We start from the raw sequence: 18,677 nt of genomic DNA, 5'->3' as shown, positions 1-18,677 counted from the left end.
AGCCGACTTCACGCGGCCGTTTGTAGTACAGACCGACGCCAGTGACTTCGGCCTCGGTGCGGTGCTCAGCCAGGTGGACTCTGCGAGCCAAGAGCACCCAGTCTTGTACCTGAGCAGGAAGCTGTTACCAAGGGAAGTTGCCTATTCCACGATGGAGAAGGAGTGCCTGGCCATAGTGTGGGCCCTGCAGCGTCTGCAACCCTATCTATACGGGCGCCACTTCATCGTGGAGACGGACCACAATCCCCTCAGCTGGTTGCACACCGTCTCTGGGACGAATGGGCGATTGTTGCGATGGAGCCTTGCGCTCCAGCAATACAACTTCACCATTCGCCACAAAAGGGGCCGTGACCACGGTAACGCAGACGGGCTGTCCCGACAAGGAGAGGTCGCGGACGGGCGCACGGGGGAACACCGGAGTGTGCTGCCCCCTAGCGCCCTCAAAAGGGGGGAGGTGTGAGGCAAATCCCGGGATATGAAGATGAATTATGACTCCAGTCATAATCCCTCATCACTCCCTGGCAGTGCCCCCTCCCTTCTTGTTCTCAGTGTTCCACTTACACCTCCATGGCCATGTCCTGTGATATGGAGATGAGGTGGTGTGGGAACAATGGACACAGGATGACTCCCTGCCGTCACCCTGTAGTAGGAGCTGCTAGCTAGTTAGCAAGGCTATGGAAATAGCCAGACAGAACGACTCCAGTAAAAAATGGTTCATATCTCGCAAGCCATATTTCCGATAAATATGGCAACCATAAAAATGGTGTCTCCGCATGCGGACGATGCCGGCACACCCTTTTTATGGGAGCAGGACATTGGGAAATGCCCCAGGCGTGATATCAGCCAATGGGGAACTGGCAGACAGGTCATGAGTCCCCTCGTTCTGTAGCTAAATTCATAACTGTCACAATGAGAGCATTGGCGTCCGCCTACGACGCTCCCAGGCAAAGTTATGGCCATATTCCATGTTGTGGATTTTGTCCATAACTCCAGCCAGGGGTGGGGCAGTGCTCCCTCTGAGGTCACTAAGGTAGGAGGGGACCTGGATTTGGCCAGGTTGATAACCCTACTTCGGCCATTTTCCAGTGTTCTTTCGCTGGGGGCACGTGTAGGAAACATCTGTGGGAAGGATCCTAGAAACCTGGGTACAGCGCCCCCCTGTGGCCAGACGCAACAAGGTATCTGCTGGAACTGTGTATGCCTGTTTGTAACCCATGCTTTGATTGTAACTGTACTCTGACATATGTATATTCTGTAGATTCCCTATTGTATATATTGTAGTTTCTAGTGTGCTTTAGGCTGATTAAATTATATAATTAATCTTGGGCTGTTCTGTTATCTCGATCTTGAATCCCACGTCTGTGTGTTCGGCTAATAGTTACCGTAAATCGGTTGGTGGCAGCGAATGGTGCCAAGGATTATTGTGGGGAGGCCAGTGAGATTCGGGGAGATTTTATATATTCCGCCCGCGGAGGTCGGGGGAATATATACCTTACTCTCACCGGGGACCCTTCAATAATCGGCATAAGTAGTATAGCGGCCTCCTTGCTTATCGTCGGGCAATTCCATAATTGGCCTGACTATAAGAGGGGCGCTAGAGAGCGCATCACGTGCTCTGTCTGTCGGTCGGGAGGTATAAAGGAGGGGTGACCCCCACTTGTTACCCCCCGATTGTGACGTACTGGTAGCCAGCGCGGGGGGATTTCTGAGTGACCCCCCCGGTGGTTTGTGACACCCTTTAACCCCGAAAGAGATCTGTTTATGGCTGGCTGCGTGTGGGCAGAGCCCTGAACTGCCCAATTAGGGACTTCCATTGGGAATCAGGTCAAGCCCGGGTCACAAACCCAACTTTATCTAAAGTCTGGCTGCACCTGCCTAAACAAACTTCCACAGGTCCGCTCCTCTCTAGTGGGAGCCCAAGAGATTGGACTCAGATCCCCACTGATTTAGCACATCCTCTCGACATACCATCACTTTATGAAATATGAATAGCGCTTTGGGTCTCTGATATAGATCAGTGTAAATGTTGAAAAATCTCCATGAGCAATACTGAAATATTTTGATTTATTAAGTTTCGTAGTTTATAAGCCTATGTACTAGTCACCTCCTCAGGGTGTCACCAGTGGCCCAAAGCTCCTGAGATGCTGCCTCTGCCATACATTTCATGTAGTTCAGGCTGGAGGCTCAGCCATGCTGCTGGTCCAAACTGTCAATCATCAGGAGCGCACCACTCCCTGGCAAGCAGAAAGACGGGAGGCAGGGGAGCGGTGCGCTCCTGAAGATAGAAGATGAGAAGAACACGTTAAGTCCCAACCCAAGACTACTTGGTTCTTGCTTGCATAAAACCATCTCCTGAGTAGTATAATTGTAGTGTATTATTATTTGCGTATTATTGTGTATTATTATTTGTATTTATTATTATTATTAGTGTTATTATTTTTATTATTATTATTTATTATTATTATCACTTTCTCATCTTTTAACTTATGCACTGCTCAATATTTTTTTGAAGTTTATTCAAAAAGGACTGTTTTGTCGGGATGCTGTGAACGACTGTGATATACCAGAAATGTGTACAGGAAATTCAAGCCAGGTAAAACAGAATTTCTCATACTATTCAATTTTTTTTTTATTTTTTTTTTTTACATTTCCAAAACAAAAGTGCCACTCTCCGGAAAGTTCTAATTATTTTTCTAATTTTTCTATCTTGCACTTTGGCTGTAACTTTTTTTTATTTTAGTAGTCTTTGTTTTTGGCTTTTAAGTGATGAGTTGTGCTTGATACCTGCCAGTTTTGTCTCACATTACATTTAACTTATATTAATTTTTATTTCAGTAAAAAAAAAAAGCAATTACGCCGTCGTTTTTCTTTTATTTTTACGGTATACACTGATCCTTATAAATAATTGTATTCATTTATTGTACAGGTTGTTACAATATTAAATATTTTAATATAATTCAATCTTTCTAGACATTATTATAATGCATATTTGGAGGGTTATAATGATAGATTTTTTAATATTACTTGGATACAAATTATATCTTTAAGTACCATTAAGACATTTTTTATTTAGAATTGTAATTATTTATTCTGGCAAATAATAGTAATCAGCATAAATAACATCAGGAAATATGGCCCAACAACACTGGGGTCCTTCAATATACCATGGGCTGTTATCAGGTATGGGTCTCATGTATTCCTTGTGACTTGATTAAAGAAGGATCCCCTCTTAATCCCCCCTTTAATTAGCCTCATCAGCATGGATTGTAGCATTCAAAGGGCTAAACATTAACAATCAGAGGTTCCATTGTTGCTTTTACCAATTACTTATTTATTGCGATTATTAAAGATGCCCCAAACTGAAAATGTCCTCTCTGGTTCACTTCTGTTTTGTACATAAAGCATCAGTCTAGCACGTTTTTTTATTGCACCTCTGCAGTGGTGCTTTAAATGTAAGTTCTCTGCCCCCTGTCTAATATTCACCTTCCAGCATCTTCATCTTTTTCCAGCGCCGCTCCGGTTGTTCTCCTGTGAATTGTGACCTACCGGCAGCTCTGGTGTTTTATGGAGCTCACCGGAGGTCACAATTCAGTACAAGTCTATGAGAGCCTCATTCTGGCTTTCATAGAGTTACATTGAGTTCTTGTGATGTAACATCTGCCTTTCAGACACTAAGTTAGTCATAAGAAAAACCATGAAAACGATGGAGGGTAAGTATAAGACGGGGGCAGGGGACTGAGATTTAAAGAGCTAAAAAATCCATCAACACTGGAGTGGTGCTTTAACACAGTATAGCATTTCCTATTTTAGCATGTGATCAGTGTTGTGGGTGAAGGGGGCTGGCTGACTGCTTATTTCATTGGTTAAGCCACCCTCATTCTCTGCCATTACATTGGCTTTAACCCCTTCACGACCGGCCGATTTTTCGCTTTCCGTTTTTTTTTTTCGCCATTCTTTTTCTGAGAGACGTAACTTTTTTATTTTTCAGTCAATATGGTCATGTGAGGGCTCATTTTTTGCGGAACGAGCTGTACTTTTAAATGAAACCATCAGTTTTACCATATTGTGTACTAGAAAATGGCAAAAAAATTCCAAATGCTGAAAAATTGCAAAAAAAGTGCGATAGCACTATGGTTTTTGAGATATTTTATTCATTGTGTTCACTATATGGTAAAACTGATGTATGGGTGTGATACCTCAGGTCAGTGCGAGTTCGTAGACACCAAACATGTATAGGTTTACTTTTATATAAGGGGTTAAAAAAAAATCGGAAGTTTGTCCGAAAAAAGTGGCGCACGTTTTACGCCATATTCCGTGACCCGTAGCGTTCTCATTTTTCGGGATCTTAGGCTCAATGACGGCTTATTTTTTGCGTCTCGAGCTGACGTTTTTAACGGTACCATTTTTGCGCAGATGCTACGTTTTGATCGCCTCTTATTGCATTTTGCGCAAAAGTTGTGGCGACAAAAAAACGTCGTTTTGGCGTTTGGAATTTTTTTGCCGCTACGCCGTTTACTGATCAGATTAATTGATTTTATATTTTGATAGATCGGGCGTTTCTGAACGCGGCGATACCAAATGTGTGTATATTTTTTATTTTTTTAACCCTTTAATTTTCAATGGGGCGAATGGGGGGTGATTTGAACTTTTAGGTTTTTTTGTTTTTTTTTAATTTTTTAAAACTTATTTTTTAACTTTTTTTTTTTATTTTACTAGTCCCCCTAGGGGGCTATTGCGATCAGCATTCCGATCGCTCTGCAGTATCTGCTGATCACAGCTGGAAGGCTGTAAACAGCAGATACGCTGTCTTTCTCTTTTGCTGTGCCCCGGGCACAGCGAAAGTGAAACCAAGTCATGTGTAGTACAGGAGTCATCACATGACCCTGTGCTACCATGACAACTATCGGGAGTCACGTGATCGCGTCACGTGACTTCCGGTTTCGGGCGGTAAGTAAATGCTTACCGCAATCGCGCTTATAATGGCGCTGTCATGTATTGACAGCGCCATATAAGGGGTTAATCGGCACGAGCAGATAACGATTCTGCTCGTGCCTAGCAGGCACACATCTCAGCTGTGAAAATCAGCTGAGATGTGTGCCGATCGCGGCATGCTGCCGCCGGAGGACCGCGGGCAGTAAGATTATGTCATTTAGGACGTAATTTTACGGCCCGCGGTCGTTAAGGGGTTAACTGAAAATAGTGAAATAATATTAATTTGGCTACTAAAACCTTTAGCTACGGTATTGTATGTGTATTTAAGTATAATCTTTGTTACAGCTAGACAACCCTTTATGTTCTGTCTGCTTTATTTGCTTGTTTTTTAGTGTCCTTCAAATATACACAAACTGGATGGATATCCCTGTGAAAGTCGAGAGGTAATTAAATTAGTGATTTTCTTGTCATATTGCAAAACACAGGCAACAGTGACTACATGGAGAAACGTATTGGTCATCTATCTTAACCACTGAATTCATGTTTTTCATTCAATCCCATTGCACCCCATTGTATAACATCCGGCCCCTCGCCCCCTAGGGTGTAACATCTGGCCCCTTTGCCCCTGGTATAGAACATCCAGCCTCTTTGCCCCTAGTGTATAACATGTGGCCCATCACCCATAGTGTATGACATCGGCCCCTTTGCCCCTGCAGTATAACATCCAGCCCCTTTGCCCCTGGAGTATAACATCCAGCCCCTTTGCCCCTGCAGTATAACATCCAGCCCCTTTGCCCCTGGAGTATAACATCCAGCCCCTTTGGCCTTGGAGTATTACAACTGGCCCCGTTGGTCCTGGAGTATTACATCTGGCCCCGATGGCCCTGGTGTATAACATCCGGCCCCTTTGCCCCTAGTATATAACATTCGGCCCCTTTGCCCCTAGTATATAACATCCGGCCCCTTTGCCCCTAGTATATAACATCCGGCCCCTTTGCCCCTAGTATATAACATCCGGCCCCTTTGCCCCTAGTATATAACATCCGGCCCCTTTGCCCCTAGTATATAACATCCGGCCCCTTTGCCCCTAGTATATAACATCCGGCCCCTTTGCCCCTAGTATATAACATCCGGCCCCTTTGCCCCTAGTATATAACATCCGGCCCCTTTGCCCCTAGTATATAACATCCGGCCCCTAGAATATAACATCCGGCCCCTTTGCCCCTAGTATATAACATTCGGCCCCTTTGCCCCTAGTATATAACATCCGGCCCCTTTGCCCCTAGTATATAACATCCGGCCCCTTTGCCCCTAGTATATAACATCCGGCCCCTTTGCCCCTAGTATATAACATCCGGTCCCTTTGCCCCTGGTGTATAACATCAACATCCAGCCCATCGCCACTGGTGTATACCATCTGGCCCCTTTTCCCCTGGTGAATAGCATCCGGCCACTCGCCATGCTGTCTGCCTTTAACATATGATAAACTGTGGAAAAAGAAGCGCAATAGGGTCTTACCCCGGTAGAAAAGGGGGGATGAAGAGGGGTGGTATTACTCACCTATAGTGGTTGTGAAAGTCACAACTCCTATAACAGCATGTAAGTTACTCCAAGCCACGGCAGCGGTCCCCAAAATGGCAGATAACAGAGAGTAATAGAATAGGGTGTCCAAGCCGCACCAATGACTAGCCGATCATGAAGATTGTAGATTAATGTTGCTTTATTCAATGCACAGGTCAACGCGTTTCAGGAGACACAGCTCCCTTCCTCAGGACAGACTGGCAAGAAACATCAAATCTAATGTGATTTGATGTTTCTTGCCAGTCTGTCCTGAGGAAGGGAGCTGTGTCTCCCGAAACGCGTTGACCTGTGCATTGAATAAAGCAACATTAATCTACAATCTTCATGATCGGCTAGTCATTGGCGCGGCTTGGACACCCTATCTACTACTCTCTGTTATCTGCCTTTAACATGTGACAGAGCAAAGAAGTTGGTATCCCAGTTTCATCAGTGAGCAATGTTATTAAGAAGTTTGCCAAGCATGGAACCGTCAAGAACCTCCCTGGATGTGTGGGAATGTGGAAAATTGACAAGAGATGTCTTCGAAGGTTGGTGCGAATGGTGGAAAAAAACATCACGTCAAACATCCAACGACCTGAAGGCCAACCTGAAACCGTCTGAGGTCATGGTTTCAACAAATACCATACTCCGCACACTAAACCAAGCAGAGCTGTATGGGCGAAGTCCAAGGAAGAAACCATTGCTGAAGAAAAGACATAAAAAGGAATGACTGATCTTTGCCAAATACCTTAATAAACCACAATCCTTCTGGAAAAATGTTGTGTGGACAGATGAAACAAAAATAGACCTTTTTAGCAATGCAAAGTAACAGTGTGTTTACAGATGGCGCAATGAAGCTTATAAGGAAAAGAACACCCTACCAACAGTTAAGCATGGTGGAGGATCCATAATTCTGTGGGGTTGCTTTGCTATGTGTGGTACTGGAGGCCTTGACTGTACCACTGGAATCATGAAATCGGAGAATTATCAAGAGATTTTAGAGCGAAATGTTCTACCCAGTGTAAGAAAACTTGGTTTGAGTCGAAGATCAATGGTTCTCCAGCAAGACAGTGACCCAAAGTACACATCCAAAAGTAATATATGTAGTGCATCAGGGCTTAGACAGGTGTGGTGATTTTTTCAATCCTGTCTTACGTGCACATAGACTTTATGTATTCTTCTATTATATGAGTTTAATTCGCTTTATCTTAAACTTTTTTCTCTTCCTGAACTTTTCTGACCATGGCAGGGTTTATGTTCTGGTGGAATATGTAAAACCAGAGACAGGCAGTGCAAATACATCTGGGGTGACCGTAAGTATTCACCGACTAACGTTTCCTTATATTGCTTTGGAAATATTATAGATCCACGTAAATGAAACATTTCCAATTGTCCACAGCAACCATTAGGGAAGCTTACTTTGTATACATTGTACTAAATAATAAAATAGGATGCCATAAGCAATGCACCAAAGTCAGAGAGTAGAACCATAAAGAAAAAAATCTGTACAGAGACTTTATAGTTGAAAATAGAGTCAAATTTTATTTAGTACAAAAGGCAACAATTAATATGATAAAAACTTTTTTGTAGAGACAGATGATGATGATTACCAGATGATACCCATATACCAACCTGGCACACATTGCATGTAAAAAACAGTCAGAGAGCAAAAAATACCCCAAACAGATGATCAAACTAAGGGGAGAGCCCTTGGCATGAGGTTATGAAAACCCTAGGGGCTCCTTACTCCTATATACCATACCTCAGGTACGATATTGCCTTGTGTTTTGTTGCCCTGTGCCACTAGTGATATACATATTTGCATTTGGTGGCTGGATTGTTTAGCAATGTTGGCACAGGGTACCTGTAGCAGTCAGTAGGCGTTTTGCATTTACATCCATTGAGCATATGGCTGTCCATGTGTTTGGTATGTATAACTTTGTTCTTGTACGGTACTTTTACCACTGTAACTTATAGCCCTAGTGTTTCAGCCTGGGGTTCCCTTAGAATGACTACATGCCACATGGATAGTTATTTGTACTTAGTGGTGGTTACATTGTAGATGGTCAAGTATAGTGGAGATTTAAAGCATGGTGCTAGTGGTTATAGTTGTACCTCTTGAACATATTATAGTACCTACCTCTAAACATAGGGTTTTCATAAGCTCATGCCAAGGGCTCTCCCCTTAGTTTGATCATCTGTTTGGGGTATTTTTTGCTCTCTGACTGTTTTTTACATGCAATGTGTGCCAGGTTGGTATATGGGTATCATCTGGTAATCATCATCATCTGTCTCTACAAAAAAGTTTTTATCATATTAATTGTTGCCTTTTGTACTTAATAAAATTTGACTCTATTTTCAACTATAAAGTCTCTGTACAGATTTTTTTCTTTATGGTTCTACTTATATTCTGTATATGGCTTTTTCCATATGCTAACTATGGCACGAGACTCTTCGTGTATATTGGTATTGTTTGTTTAAAGTCAGAGAGTACATGAGGAACATTTATGTTTTTATTTACGGCACTTTTATGCCATAAATGTTATTAATTTGGCATGCTGCATTCAGCCATGATTGTCCAGCTAAGTGTCACCTATTTTTCAAAAAGTTGGAGGAGCTGGTGTAAAAGCTTCAAAATTTTAGGATTTTTATGCATTTCCATTTTTTTGCACAAATTGATGAATCCAGCCCATAGTGTTGTCAGCCCTTAATCTATGCCAGAGACATAAAGACTTAAGGTACCGTCAACATTAAGCGACGCTCCAGCAATCCCACCAGCGATCTGAACTGGTCAGGATCGCTGGTGCGTCGCTACATGGTCGCTGGTGAGCTGTCAAACAGGCAGATCTCACCAGCGACCAGTGACCAGCCCCCAGCCACCAGCGACGCGTGGAAGCGATGCTGTGCTTGGTAACTAAGGTAAATATCGGGTAACCAAGCGCTTGGTTACCCGATATTTACCTTGGTTACCAGCGCACACCGCTTAGCGCTGGCTCCCTGCACTCGTAGCCAGAGTACACATCGGGTTAATAAGCAAACCGTTTGCTTATTTACCCGATGTGTACTCCGGCTACGTGTGCAGAGAGCAGGGAGCCGGCACTGGCAGCCTGAGAGCGCCGTACGCTAGTAAGCAAGGTAAATATTGGGTAACCAAGCAAAGCGCTTCGCTTGGTTACCCGATATTTACCTTGGTTACAGCTTACCGCAGGCTGCCAGAAGCCGGCTCCTGCTGCCTGCACATTTAGTTGTTGCTGTCTCGCTGTCACACACAGCGATGTGTACTTCACAGCGGGAGAGCAACAACTAAAAAATGGTCCAGGACATTCAGCAACAACCAGCGACCTCACAGCAGGGGCCAGGTTGATTATAGATGTCACACACAGCAACATCACTAGCAACATCGCTGCTACGTCACAAAAACCGTGCCTCAGCAGTGATGTTGCTAGTGATGTTGCTTAGTGAGACGTGGCCTTTAAGGGTGAGGAGGGTAAGGCCTCTTTCACACATCAGTTTTTTGCCGTCAGGCACAATCCAGCGATTTGCGTAAAAAACGGATTCGGCATCTGTTGCCGCCGGATCAATTTTTTTCCTCATGGACTTGTATGGTCCGTTTCACACATCCGGCATTTCGGCGGATTGCCGGATCCAGCACACTCCAGTATAGTGTAATACAGTACAATGGCATCGCGGCAAGCTCCGGTCACATGCTGTCATGTGACCGGAGCTTGCCGCAATGCCATTGTACAGTATTAACACTGTACTGGAGTGTGCTGGATCCATCAATCCAGCGAAATACCGGATGTGTGAAACAGGCCTATTAGTGCCGGATTGTGCCGCATGACCTCGCGTTTCATCCGGATCCAGCAAAATTTGCTTGTCCAGCTGCCAGAAAGGGCGCCCAATGGAACGTTTTTTGTCACTGGCAAAAAAAACACACCGCACCGGATCCGGCGCCATGCGGCGTGTTGTATAATGAAAGCCTATGGGCGCTGGATCCGTGGTAATGCGGCAAAAAATGCATTCCACCGACGGATTCGATTTTTTTAACTGAGCATGCTCAGATGTGATGTAAATTAATTTCTGGTTAGAAAAAAAGTGGTACAACGGATCTGTTTTTTTTACTGGATTCGTCGCATCAGTTTTGCCACAATCTGCGACGGATCCGTTGCATCAAGCACAAACCGGATTGTGTCTGATGGCCAAAAATTAATGTGTGAAAATAGCCTAAGAAATAATAAAATGCTTACCGTACTGTAATTTCAAAAAATGTTTACTAATATGTTTCAGATACGGCAGCTGCCGACAGGTTCTGCTACGACAAACTGAATATAGAAGGTACCGAAAAGGGCAACTGTGGCCGCAATAAAGATACGTGGATACAATGCAGCAAACAGTAAGGCGCAATTCTGCAATATGCATTTTATGTTGCTATACAGAGTTTAGTGTGCTGCTGTAAACAGGTACGCGGATGCAACGGCGCAGAGACGGTGGACACACGGGTAACTCAAACCAACACGTACAGTTAGGTCCAGAAATATTTGGACAGTGACACAATTTTCGCGAGTTGGGCTCTGCATGCCACCACATTGGATTTGAAATGAAACCTCTACAACAGAATTCAAGTGCAGATTGTAACGTTTAATTTGAAGGTTTGAACAAAAATATCTGATAGAAATTGTAGGAATTGTCACATTTCTTTACAAACACTCCACATTTTAGGAGGTCAAAAGTAATTGGACAAATAAACCAAACCCAAACAAAATATTTTTAATTTCAATATTTTGTTGCGAATCCTTTTGAGGCAATCACTGCCTTAAGTCTAGAATCCATGGACATCACCAAACGCTGGGTTTCCTCCTTCTTAATGCTTTGCCAGGCCTTTACAGCCGCAGCCTTCAGGTCTTGCTTGTTTGTGGGTCTTTCCGTCTTAAGTCTGGATTTGAGCAAGTGAAATGCATGCTCAATTGGGTTAAGATCTGGTGATTGACTTGGCCATTGCAAAATGTTATACTTTTTTGCACTCATGAACTCCTGGGTAGCTTTGGCTGTATACTTGGGGTCATTGTCCATCTGTACTATGAAGCGCCGTCCGATCAACTTTGCGGCATTTGGCTGAATCTGGGCTGAAAGTGTATCCCGGTAAACTTCAGAATTCATCCGGCTACTCTTGTCTGCTGTTATGTCATCAATAAACACAAGTGACCCAGTGCCATTGAAAGCCATGCATGCCCATGCCATCACGTTGCCTCCACCATGTTTTACAGAGGATGTGGTGTGCCTTGGATCATGTGCCGTTCCCTTTCTTCTCCAAACTTTTTTCTTCCCATCATTCTGGTACAGGTTGATCTTTGTCTCATCTGTCCATAGAATACTTTTCCAGAACTGAGCTGGCTTCATGAGGTGTTTTTCTACAAATTTAACTCTGGCCTGTCTATTTTTGGAATTGATGAATGGTTTGCATCTAGATGTGAACCCTTTGTATTTACTTTCATGGAGTCTTCTCTTTACTGTTGACTTAGAGACAGATACACCTACTTCACTGAGAGTGTTCTGGACTTCAGTTGATGTTGTGAACGGGTTCTTCTTCACCAAAGAACGTATGCGGCGATCATCCACCACTGTTGTCATCCGTGGACGCCCAGGCCTTTTTGAGTTCCCAAGCTCACCAGTCAATTCCTTTTTTCTCAGAATGTACCCGACTGTTGATTTTGCTACTCCAAGCATGTCTGATATCTCTCTGATGGATTTTTTCTTTTTTTTCTGCCTCAGGTTGTTCTGCTTCACCTCAATTGAGAGTTCCTTAGACCGCATGTTGTCTGGTCACAGCAACAGCTTCCAAATGCAAAACCACACACCTGTAATCAACCCCAGACCTTTTAACTACTTCATTGATTACAGGTTAACGAGGGAGACGCCTTCAGAGTTAATTGCAGCCCTTAGAGTCCCTTGTCCAATTACTTTTGGTCCCTTGAAAAAGAGGAGGCTATGCATTACAGAGCTATGATTCCTAAACCCTTTCTCCGATTTGGATGTGAAAACTCTCATATTGCAGCTGGGAGTGTGCACTTTCAGCCCATATTATATATAATTGTATTTCTGAACATGTTTTTGTAAACAGCTAAAATAACAAAACTTGTGTCACTGTCCAAATATTTCTGGACCTAACTGTATGTATTTAACTAACACCAATGCGATGTCTAGGGCACAATGTAAAAAGCAGTAAGACAATAGTGCAAATACAGTACAATATTTTATAATATAAATATATCGATTCTGACAAAAACAGAATATTAAAGCAATTTCACCCACACACATTTATTTTATTACGGTAAAGAAATAACTATTACCGTATTTTTCGGACTGTAAAGCCTGTGTAATGCCTGCCTGGATCAACAGACTCAGGTGAGATGTAATGGACAGGCTAGAGGGAAGCCACTCACCAAGCAGGAACCCCAGAACCCTAAAACCCTTTAACCCCTATACAGGGATTTGGAATTACACAGGGCCCTGGAGATCACTACCTCTGGAAGGCTGCAGTCCGATGAGAGTAGTCGTCAGGCAGGGTCAAACCAGGAATAGTAGAACAAGGACAGAATCGGCAGGCAAGGACGTAATCAGAAAACGGAGCAGAGGTCAAATCCAGATCGGGTAGCGAGGTACAGAAACAGCAGGCAGGAGGGTAGTCAGAAAACACGCAGAAGTCAGCACACAGGAATCACAGAATAGGGCGGATCAGGAGCCAGGAAATCAGAACTATCTCTGGCAGAGGTGAGCAGACAGAAAGGGAGCTAAGAAGGGTTTGGTGTCTTCCCATTGGCTGTAGCTGAACGCTGGCAACTTCAGCTGGAAGACACACGCCACCCACAGTCAAACAGTGGTACTGCAGATCCCAAGATAACCCAGCCCAGTGGATTATCGGAGCCTGCGCCCACCAGTGCCGCTGGCATCGACTCCTCTCCCATCACCAGCACCATCCACGGCAGGAATATGGCGTCGCCTGGCGATCGGAGCAGAAGTCACTGGAGCGGACTCCGGTGGTGACGTAACAGCCTGCTTTACACGTTTCAATATGTCGTGCGATCGTATTTGCGATCACACCCGCCCCCATCGTTTAGCGGGACGGGCAATTTCTTGCCCGTGTCGCACAATGCTGTAACCCCCAGTCACAGGTACTTACCTTCCAAACGATCTCGCTGTGGGCGGCGAACATCCACTTCCTGAAGGGGGAGGGACGTTCGGCGTCACAGCGACGTCACACAGCGGCCGCCCAATAGACGCGGAGGGGCGCGGAGATGAGCGGGACGTAAACATCCCGCCCACCTCCTTCCTTCAGCATTGCCGGCAGCCGCAGGTAAGCCGTGTTCGTCATTCACGGGGTCTCACATGGAGCGATGTGTGCTGCCTCGGGTATGATGAACAACCGGACGTTCGATATTTAGAAAATGAGCGACATGTCAGCGATGAACGAGAAGGTGAGTATTTCTGCTCGTTCACCGTCGCACGTAGCTGTCACACGCTACGATATCACTAACAAAGCCGGATGTGCGTCACTTACGACGTGACCCCGCCGACATCTCGTAGCGTGTAAAGCCTGCTTAAGACGCACAGGACCATAAGACGCACCCTGGTTTTAGAGAAGGAAAATAGGAAAATAAAATTTGAAGCAAAAAATGTGGTCATGCACACTGTTATGGGGCGAGGATCTGCTGTTGACATTATTATGGGGGTAATGTCCCCAAATTCTCTACTAAGGTACCCCATCCTGGTAATGATCCTCCTGCCTTGTATATATATATATATATATATATATATGTCCCTCATCCTGGTATAGCTCCATCTTGCTATATACTGCCATCCTGGTATGTTCTCCCATCCTGCTATATACCCCCATCCTGGTATATGGCCGCATCTTGCTATATACCCCCATCCTGGTATATGGCCGCATCCTTCTATATACCCCATCCTGGCATATGGCCGCATCCTGTCCTGCTATATACCCCATCCTGGCATATGGCATCCTGCTATGTACCCCCATCCTGGTATGTGCTCCCATCCTGCTATATACCCCCATCCTGGTATGTGCTCCTATCCTGCTATATACCCCCATCCTGGTATGTGCTCCCATCCTGCTATATACCCCCATCCTGGTATGTGCTCCCATCCTGCTATATACCCCCATCCTGCTATATGCCATCATCCTGCTATATGCCATCATCCTGCTATATGCCATCATCCTGCTCATATACCCCCATCCTGCTCATATACCCCCATCCTGCTCATATACCCCCATCCTGCTATATGTCCTGCATCCTGTGGCACACAAAAAAAAAACAAAAACGTTTATACTCACCTTTCCTCACTCCACGCAGCATCGCTCCTTCTCCTGTCCGTGCCGGCAGCGCTGTGTGGAGCTGACCACGATCCCTACAGTATCGCTCGTCCTCCTGTCTGTGACGGCCGCAGGTGTGTGTGGACACGTGCGCACAGCGATGACGTCATCGCTGTGAGCACCGCTAGTCTCCACACAGCTGCGGCTGGCACAGACAGGAGGAGATCGCGGTGCTGCAGGGGAACTGTGAGTATGCTGTACTGATTCACTGCACCCCGCACTGATGATGATGCACGGGGAGTAGTGAATACACCCGCACATGATCACTCCAGGCTGCAGTTGCCAGGGGTGATCATGCGGCCGGCTGTTTAGTAAGCACGCATCCCCCGCTCATCATCCCGCCCACCTATCAGCGCCGGCTTCAGCTCTGAGAGATGGGCGGGAGGATGGACGTGCATATTTAATGAGCGGGCCCACGTGGTCACAGTAGGCGCTGCTGTAGCCTGCTCGTGCCCCCGATGACCCGCTCCACCGCAGCACCCTCATTCCCCGCAGCCCTACATTCAGACTATAAGACGCACCCCCCCATTTTCCCCCAACATTTGGAGGAAAAAAAGTGCGTCTTATAGTCACGAAAAATACGGTATACAGTGTGTCCACCCATATCCTGTCCACCGCTATTAACTTGAGAACGGCGCCAGCTATAGGCCTAGAAGTGGTGTCTAGGTATAGTAAAGTAGCCATGCGCTACGCAATGAAACCACCTATAGCGCCACCTGGTGGAAAACAATGGAGTTAGCATTTTTATCTCGAAAACGAAACGAGATAGAGAAAAAAAGTGAATTACAAAGTTGCAGGGCATCATCAATTCATTACGAATCGACACCTTGCATACAGAAATGCTATGATTAGAAACCCATGACGCCCCCCCCCCCAAAAAAAAATTGAATGCTGGTCACGCATATGGCGCTCATTTATCTTTGATTCTGATCCTGGCCACTCGTCTGGTCTCGATTCTGGCCACTCATCTGCAAACGTCAGTCTCACAGGTTTGGCTACCCGTCTCTGGTCTCTAGGTTCTAATTCTGTACATTCATCTATGTCATCAGTTCTGGCCACTTGTATCTTTCTTAGTTGGGTCACTCCTCCTCACTCTGCCTGAAAGTTCACTTGAATGGTCTGGTCCGTGCATTATATTTATATTTTCAAAGGCATGTCCAGCAATACCTTTATGTTGCCAGTCTGTTCCTCCGTTACTGAGAAATCAGCCTTTGCTTTTGATATGCAAATGAAACTAAAGAGCTATTTGTAGATCTGAAGCCTCTGTCAGTCCAGCTCTATTCTCTAGTCAGCGTCGGCTCCTCTTGCTTGACTGAAAGCTCCTTTGCCTGAGGTAACACAGCATTAAGGCAATCAGTCAACCCGGAGGAGGCAACACTGGGTTGGGAATAAAGTGAATAGAGCTGGAGTGACAGAGGTTTCAAAAGTACAAAACCATTAGCATATCAATTCAAATACTGATTTCTGAGTAATGGAGGAACAGACTGACCATGAAAACTCATTGCGGAATTTGTCTTCTAAAATGCTAAATGTATGTATACATAGTTTGGGCTGGCAGATTCCAAATTTATCAAAACGTCATGCAACACGACAACTCATTTAAGATACAGACTGTCCCCAATGATCGGCTTGTTCGCTATGACTTCTCATTTCTTGCTTTGTGTTCCTTCTTGTCTTTCAGGGATGTCCTTTGTGGTTATCTTTTGTGTACCAACATTTCTGGGGTGCCAAGACTTGGAGAACTGATTGACTCAATTACAACGTCATCAGTCCAAAATCAAGGAAAATTCTTCAATTGCAGGTAACAATATTGTTGAGGGTCAGTCCTAGGTATAGAAGTTGAAATAAAAAATGTTAATGGAAAAACTACTTTTTTTCACGGGGTGTTACCAGTACCCTACATACATAGGCTTTTTATGTTAAAATGGAAAAAACGTTTTTTTTCTTCTAATTTTTGTTACTGTCTGTCTATACATAAACAATCCTGAAATCTTGCAGTTTTCACCTTGGTCACTGATAATAGACTAAAGCCTGCTTTATACATTAAATTTCATTGTGCGATCGTATTTGCGATCGCACCCGCCCGCAATTTGTTGCCCGTGTCGCACAATGTTGTAACCCCCCGTCACACGCACTTTCCTCCCAAACGACCTCGCTGTGGGCGGCGAACATCCACTTCCTGAAGGGGGAGGGACATTCGGCGTCACAGCAACGTCACACAGCGGCCGCCCAATAGAAGCGGAGGGGCGGAGATGAGCGGGACTTAAACATCCCTTCCACCTCCTTCCTTCCGCATTGCCGGCGGCCGCAGGTTTGCTGTGTTCATCGTTGCCGGGGTGTCACATGGAGCGATGTGTGCTGCCCCGGGTACGATGAACAACCAGACGTTTGATTTTTAGAAAATGAGCGACGTGTCAGCGATGAACGAGAAGGTGAGTATTTCTGCTCGTTCACAGCTGTCACACGCTACGATATCACTAACGATGCCGGATGTGCGTCACTTACGACGTGATCCCGCCGACATCTCGTTAGATATATCGTAGCGTGTAAAGCCCGCTTTAGGCTGGGTTCACACATAGCGACAGCGACAACGACGTTGCTGTTACGTCACCATTTTCTGTGACGTAACAGCAACCTTGTAAGTCGCTGTTATGATCGCTGCTTAGCTGTCAAACACAGCGACGCAGCAGCGATCAGAACGTCGCTACATGTGCAGAGACCAGGGAGCCGTGCACACTGCTTAGCACTGGCTCCCTGCACTCCTAGCTACAGTACACATCGGGTTAATTAACCCGATGTGTACTGCAGCTACATGTGCAGAGAGCGGGAGCCGGCACTGGCAGCGTGAGAGCGGCAGAGGCTGGTAACGAAGGTAAATATCGGGTAACCAGGGAAAGGGCTTCCCTTGGTTACCCGATGTTTATCTTGGTTACAGCTTACCGCAGCTGCCAGACGCCGGCTCCTGCTCTCTGCTCGCTTCAGTTCATCGCTCTCTCGCTGTCACACACAGTGATCTGTGCGTCACAGCGGGAGAGCAACAATAAAAAAACGAACCAGGGCAGTGTGTAACGAGCAGCGATCTCGCAGCAGGGGCCAGATCGCTGCTCAGTGTCACACACAGCGAGATCGCTAATGAGGTCACTGCTGCGTCACAAAAACCGTGACTCCGCAGCGATCTCAGCAGCGATCTCGCTGTGTGTGAAGCACCCCTTACACTTTCTGTAGAGATCATTTCTCAGTGTCCATCTCGTTATTAATTATCATCACAGGCAGGATTACAATGACTGATAACACCATTCACAATTGGTGATGTCATAGCTCACCTCCTCCTCCTCCTGTGCAATGACTGATCACACATCTATATACATTAGATAAAATAGGATCCACCATTCACAATAGCTGATGCCACAGGGCACCTCCTTCTGTAGAGTGACTAACACCTCTGTATACAATACATAGTACAGGATCCACCATTCACAATAGGTTATATCACAGCTCACCACCTCCTCTTCCTGTACAATGACTGATAACACCTCTATATACTTTAGATAACAAAGGATCCACCATTCACAGTAGGTGATGTCACAGCTCACCTCCTCCTGTACAGTAACTCATTACACCTCTGTATACTTTATATAACAAAGGATCCATCATTCACAATAGGTGATATTGTAGCGCCCCTGACTATATCAAGGTGCTACAGGGAACTGCCTCCTCTCCCCAGGGTGCAGGACCTACACCCCTGGTTCCAGGTTCCCGAAAACCGTTACCTCCATCAGTACCACAAATCCCAACC

General features: G+C 45.3%; 1 protein-coding gene across 6 annotated transcripts in view; it reads left to right on the top strand.

Moving 5' to 3' along the window:
- ADAM22 (ADAM metallopeptidase domain 22) overlaps positions 1 to 18,677 on the top strand; it is a 331,085-nt gene that overhangs the window by 245,093 nt on the left and 67,315 nt on the right. For all 6 annotated transcript variants that reach the window (XM_075315606.1, XM_075315604.1, XM_075315602.1 and 3 more), the window contains exons 18-22: positions 2,513 to 2,593; positions 5,325 to 5,375; positions 7,742 to 7,805; positions 10,780 to 10,885; positions 16,563 to 16,682. In XM_075315606.1, the coding sequence (XP_075171721.1) occupies positions 2,513 to 2,593; positions 5,325 to 5,375; positions 7,742 to 7,805; positions 10,780 to 10,885; positions 16,563 to 16,682 (422 nt within the window). The remainder of the gene's footprint in view (positions 1 to 2,512; positions 2,594 to 5,324; positions 5,376 to 7,741; positions 7,806 to 10,779; positions 10,886 to 16,562; positions 16,683 to 18,677) is intronic.

This window comes from Anomaloglossus baeobatrachus, chromosome 6 (genome assembly GCF_048569485.1).
Source record: "Anomaloglossus baeobatrachus isolate aAnoBae1 chromosome 6, aAnoBae1.hap1, whole genome shotgun sequence".
NCBI lineage: Eukaryota > Metazoa > Chordata > Amphibia > Anura > Aromobatidae > Anomaloglossus > Anomaloglossus baeobatrachus.
The sequence above is the reverse complement of the archived record's forward strand: the minus strand, read 5'-3'. Positions and strand labels throughout refer to the sequence as shown.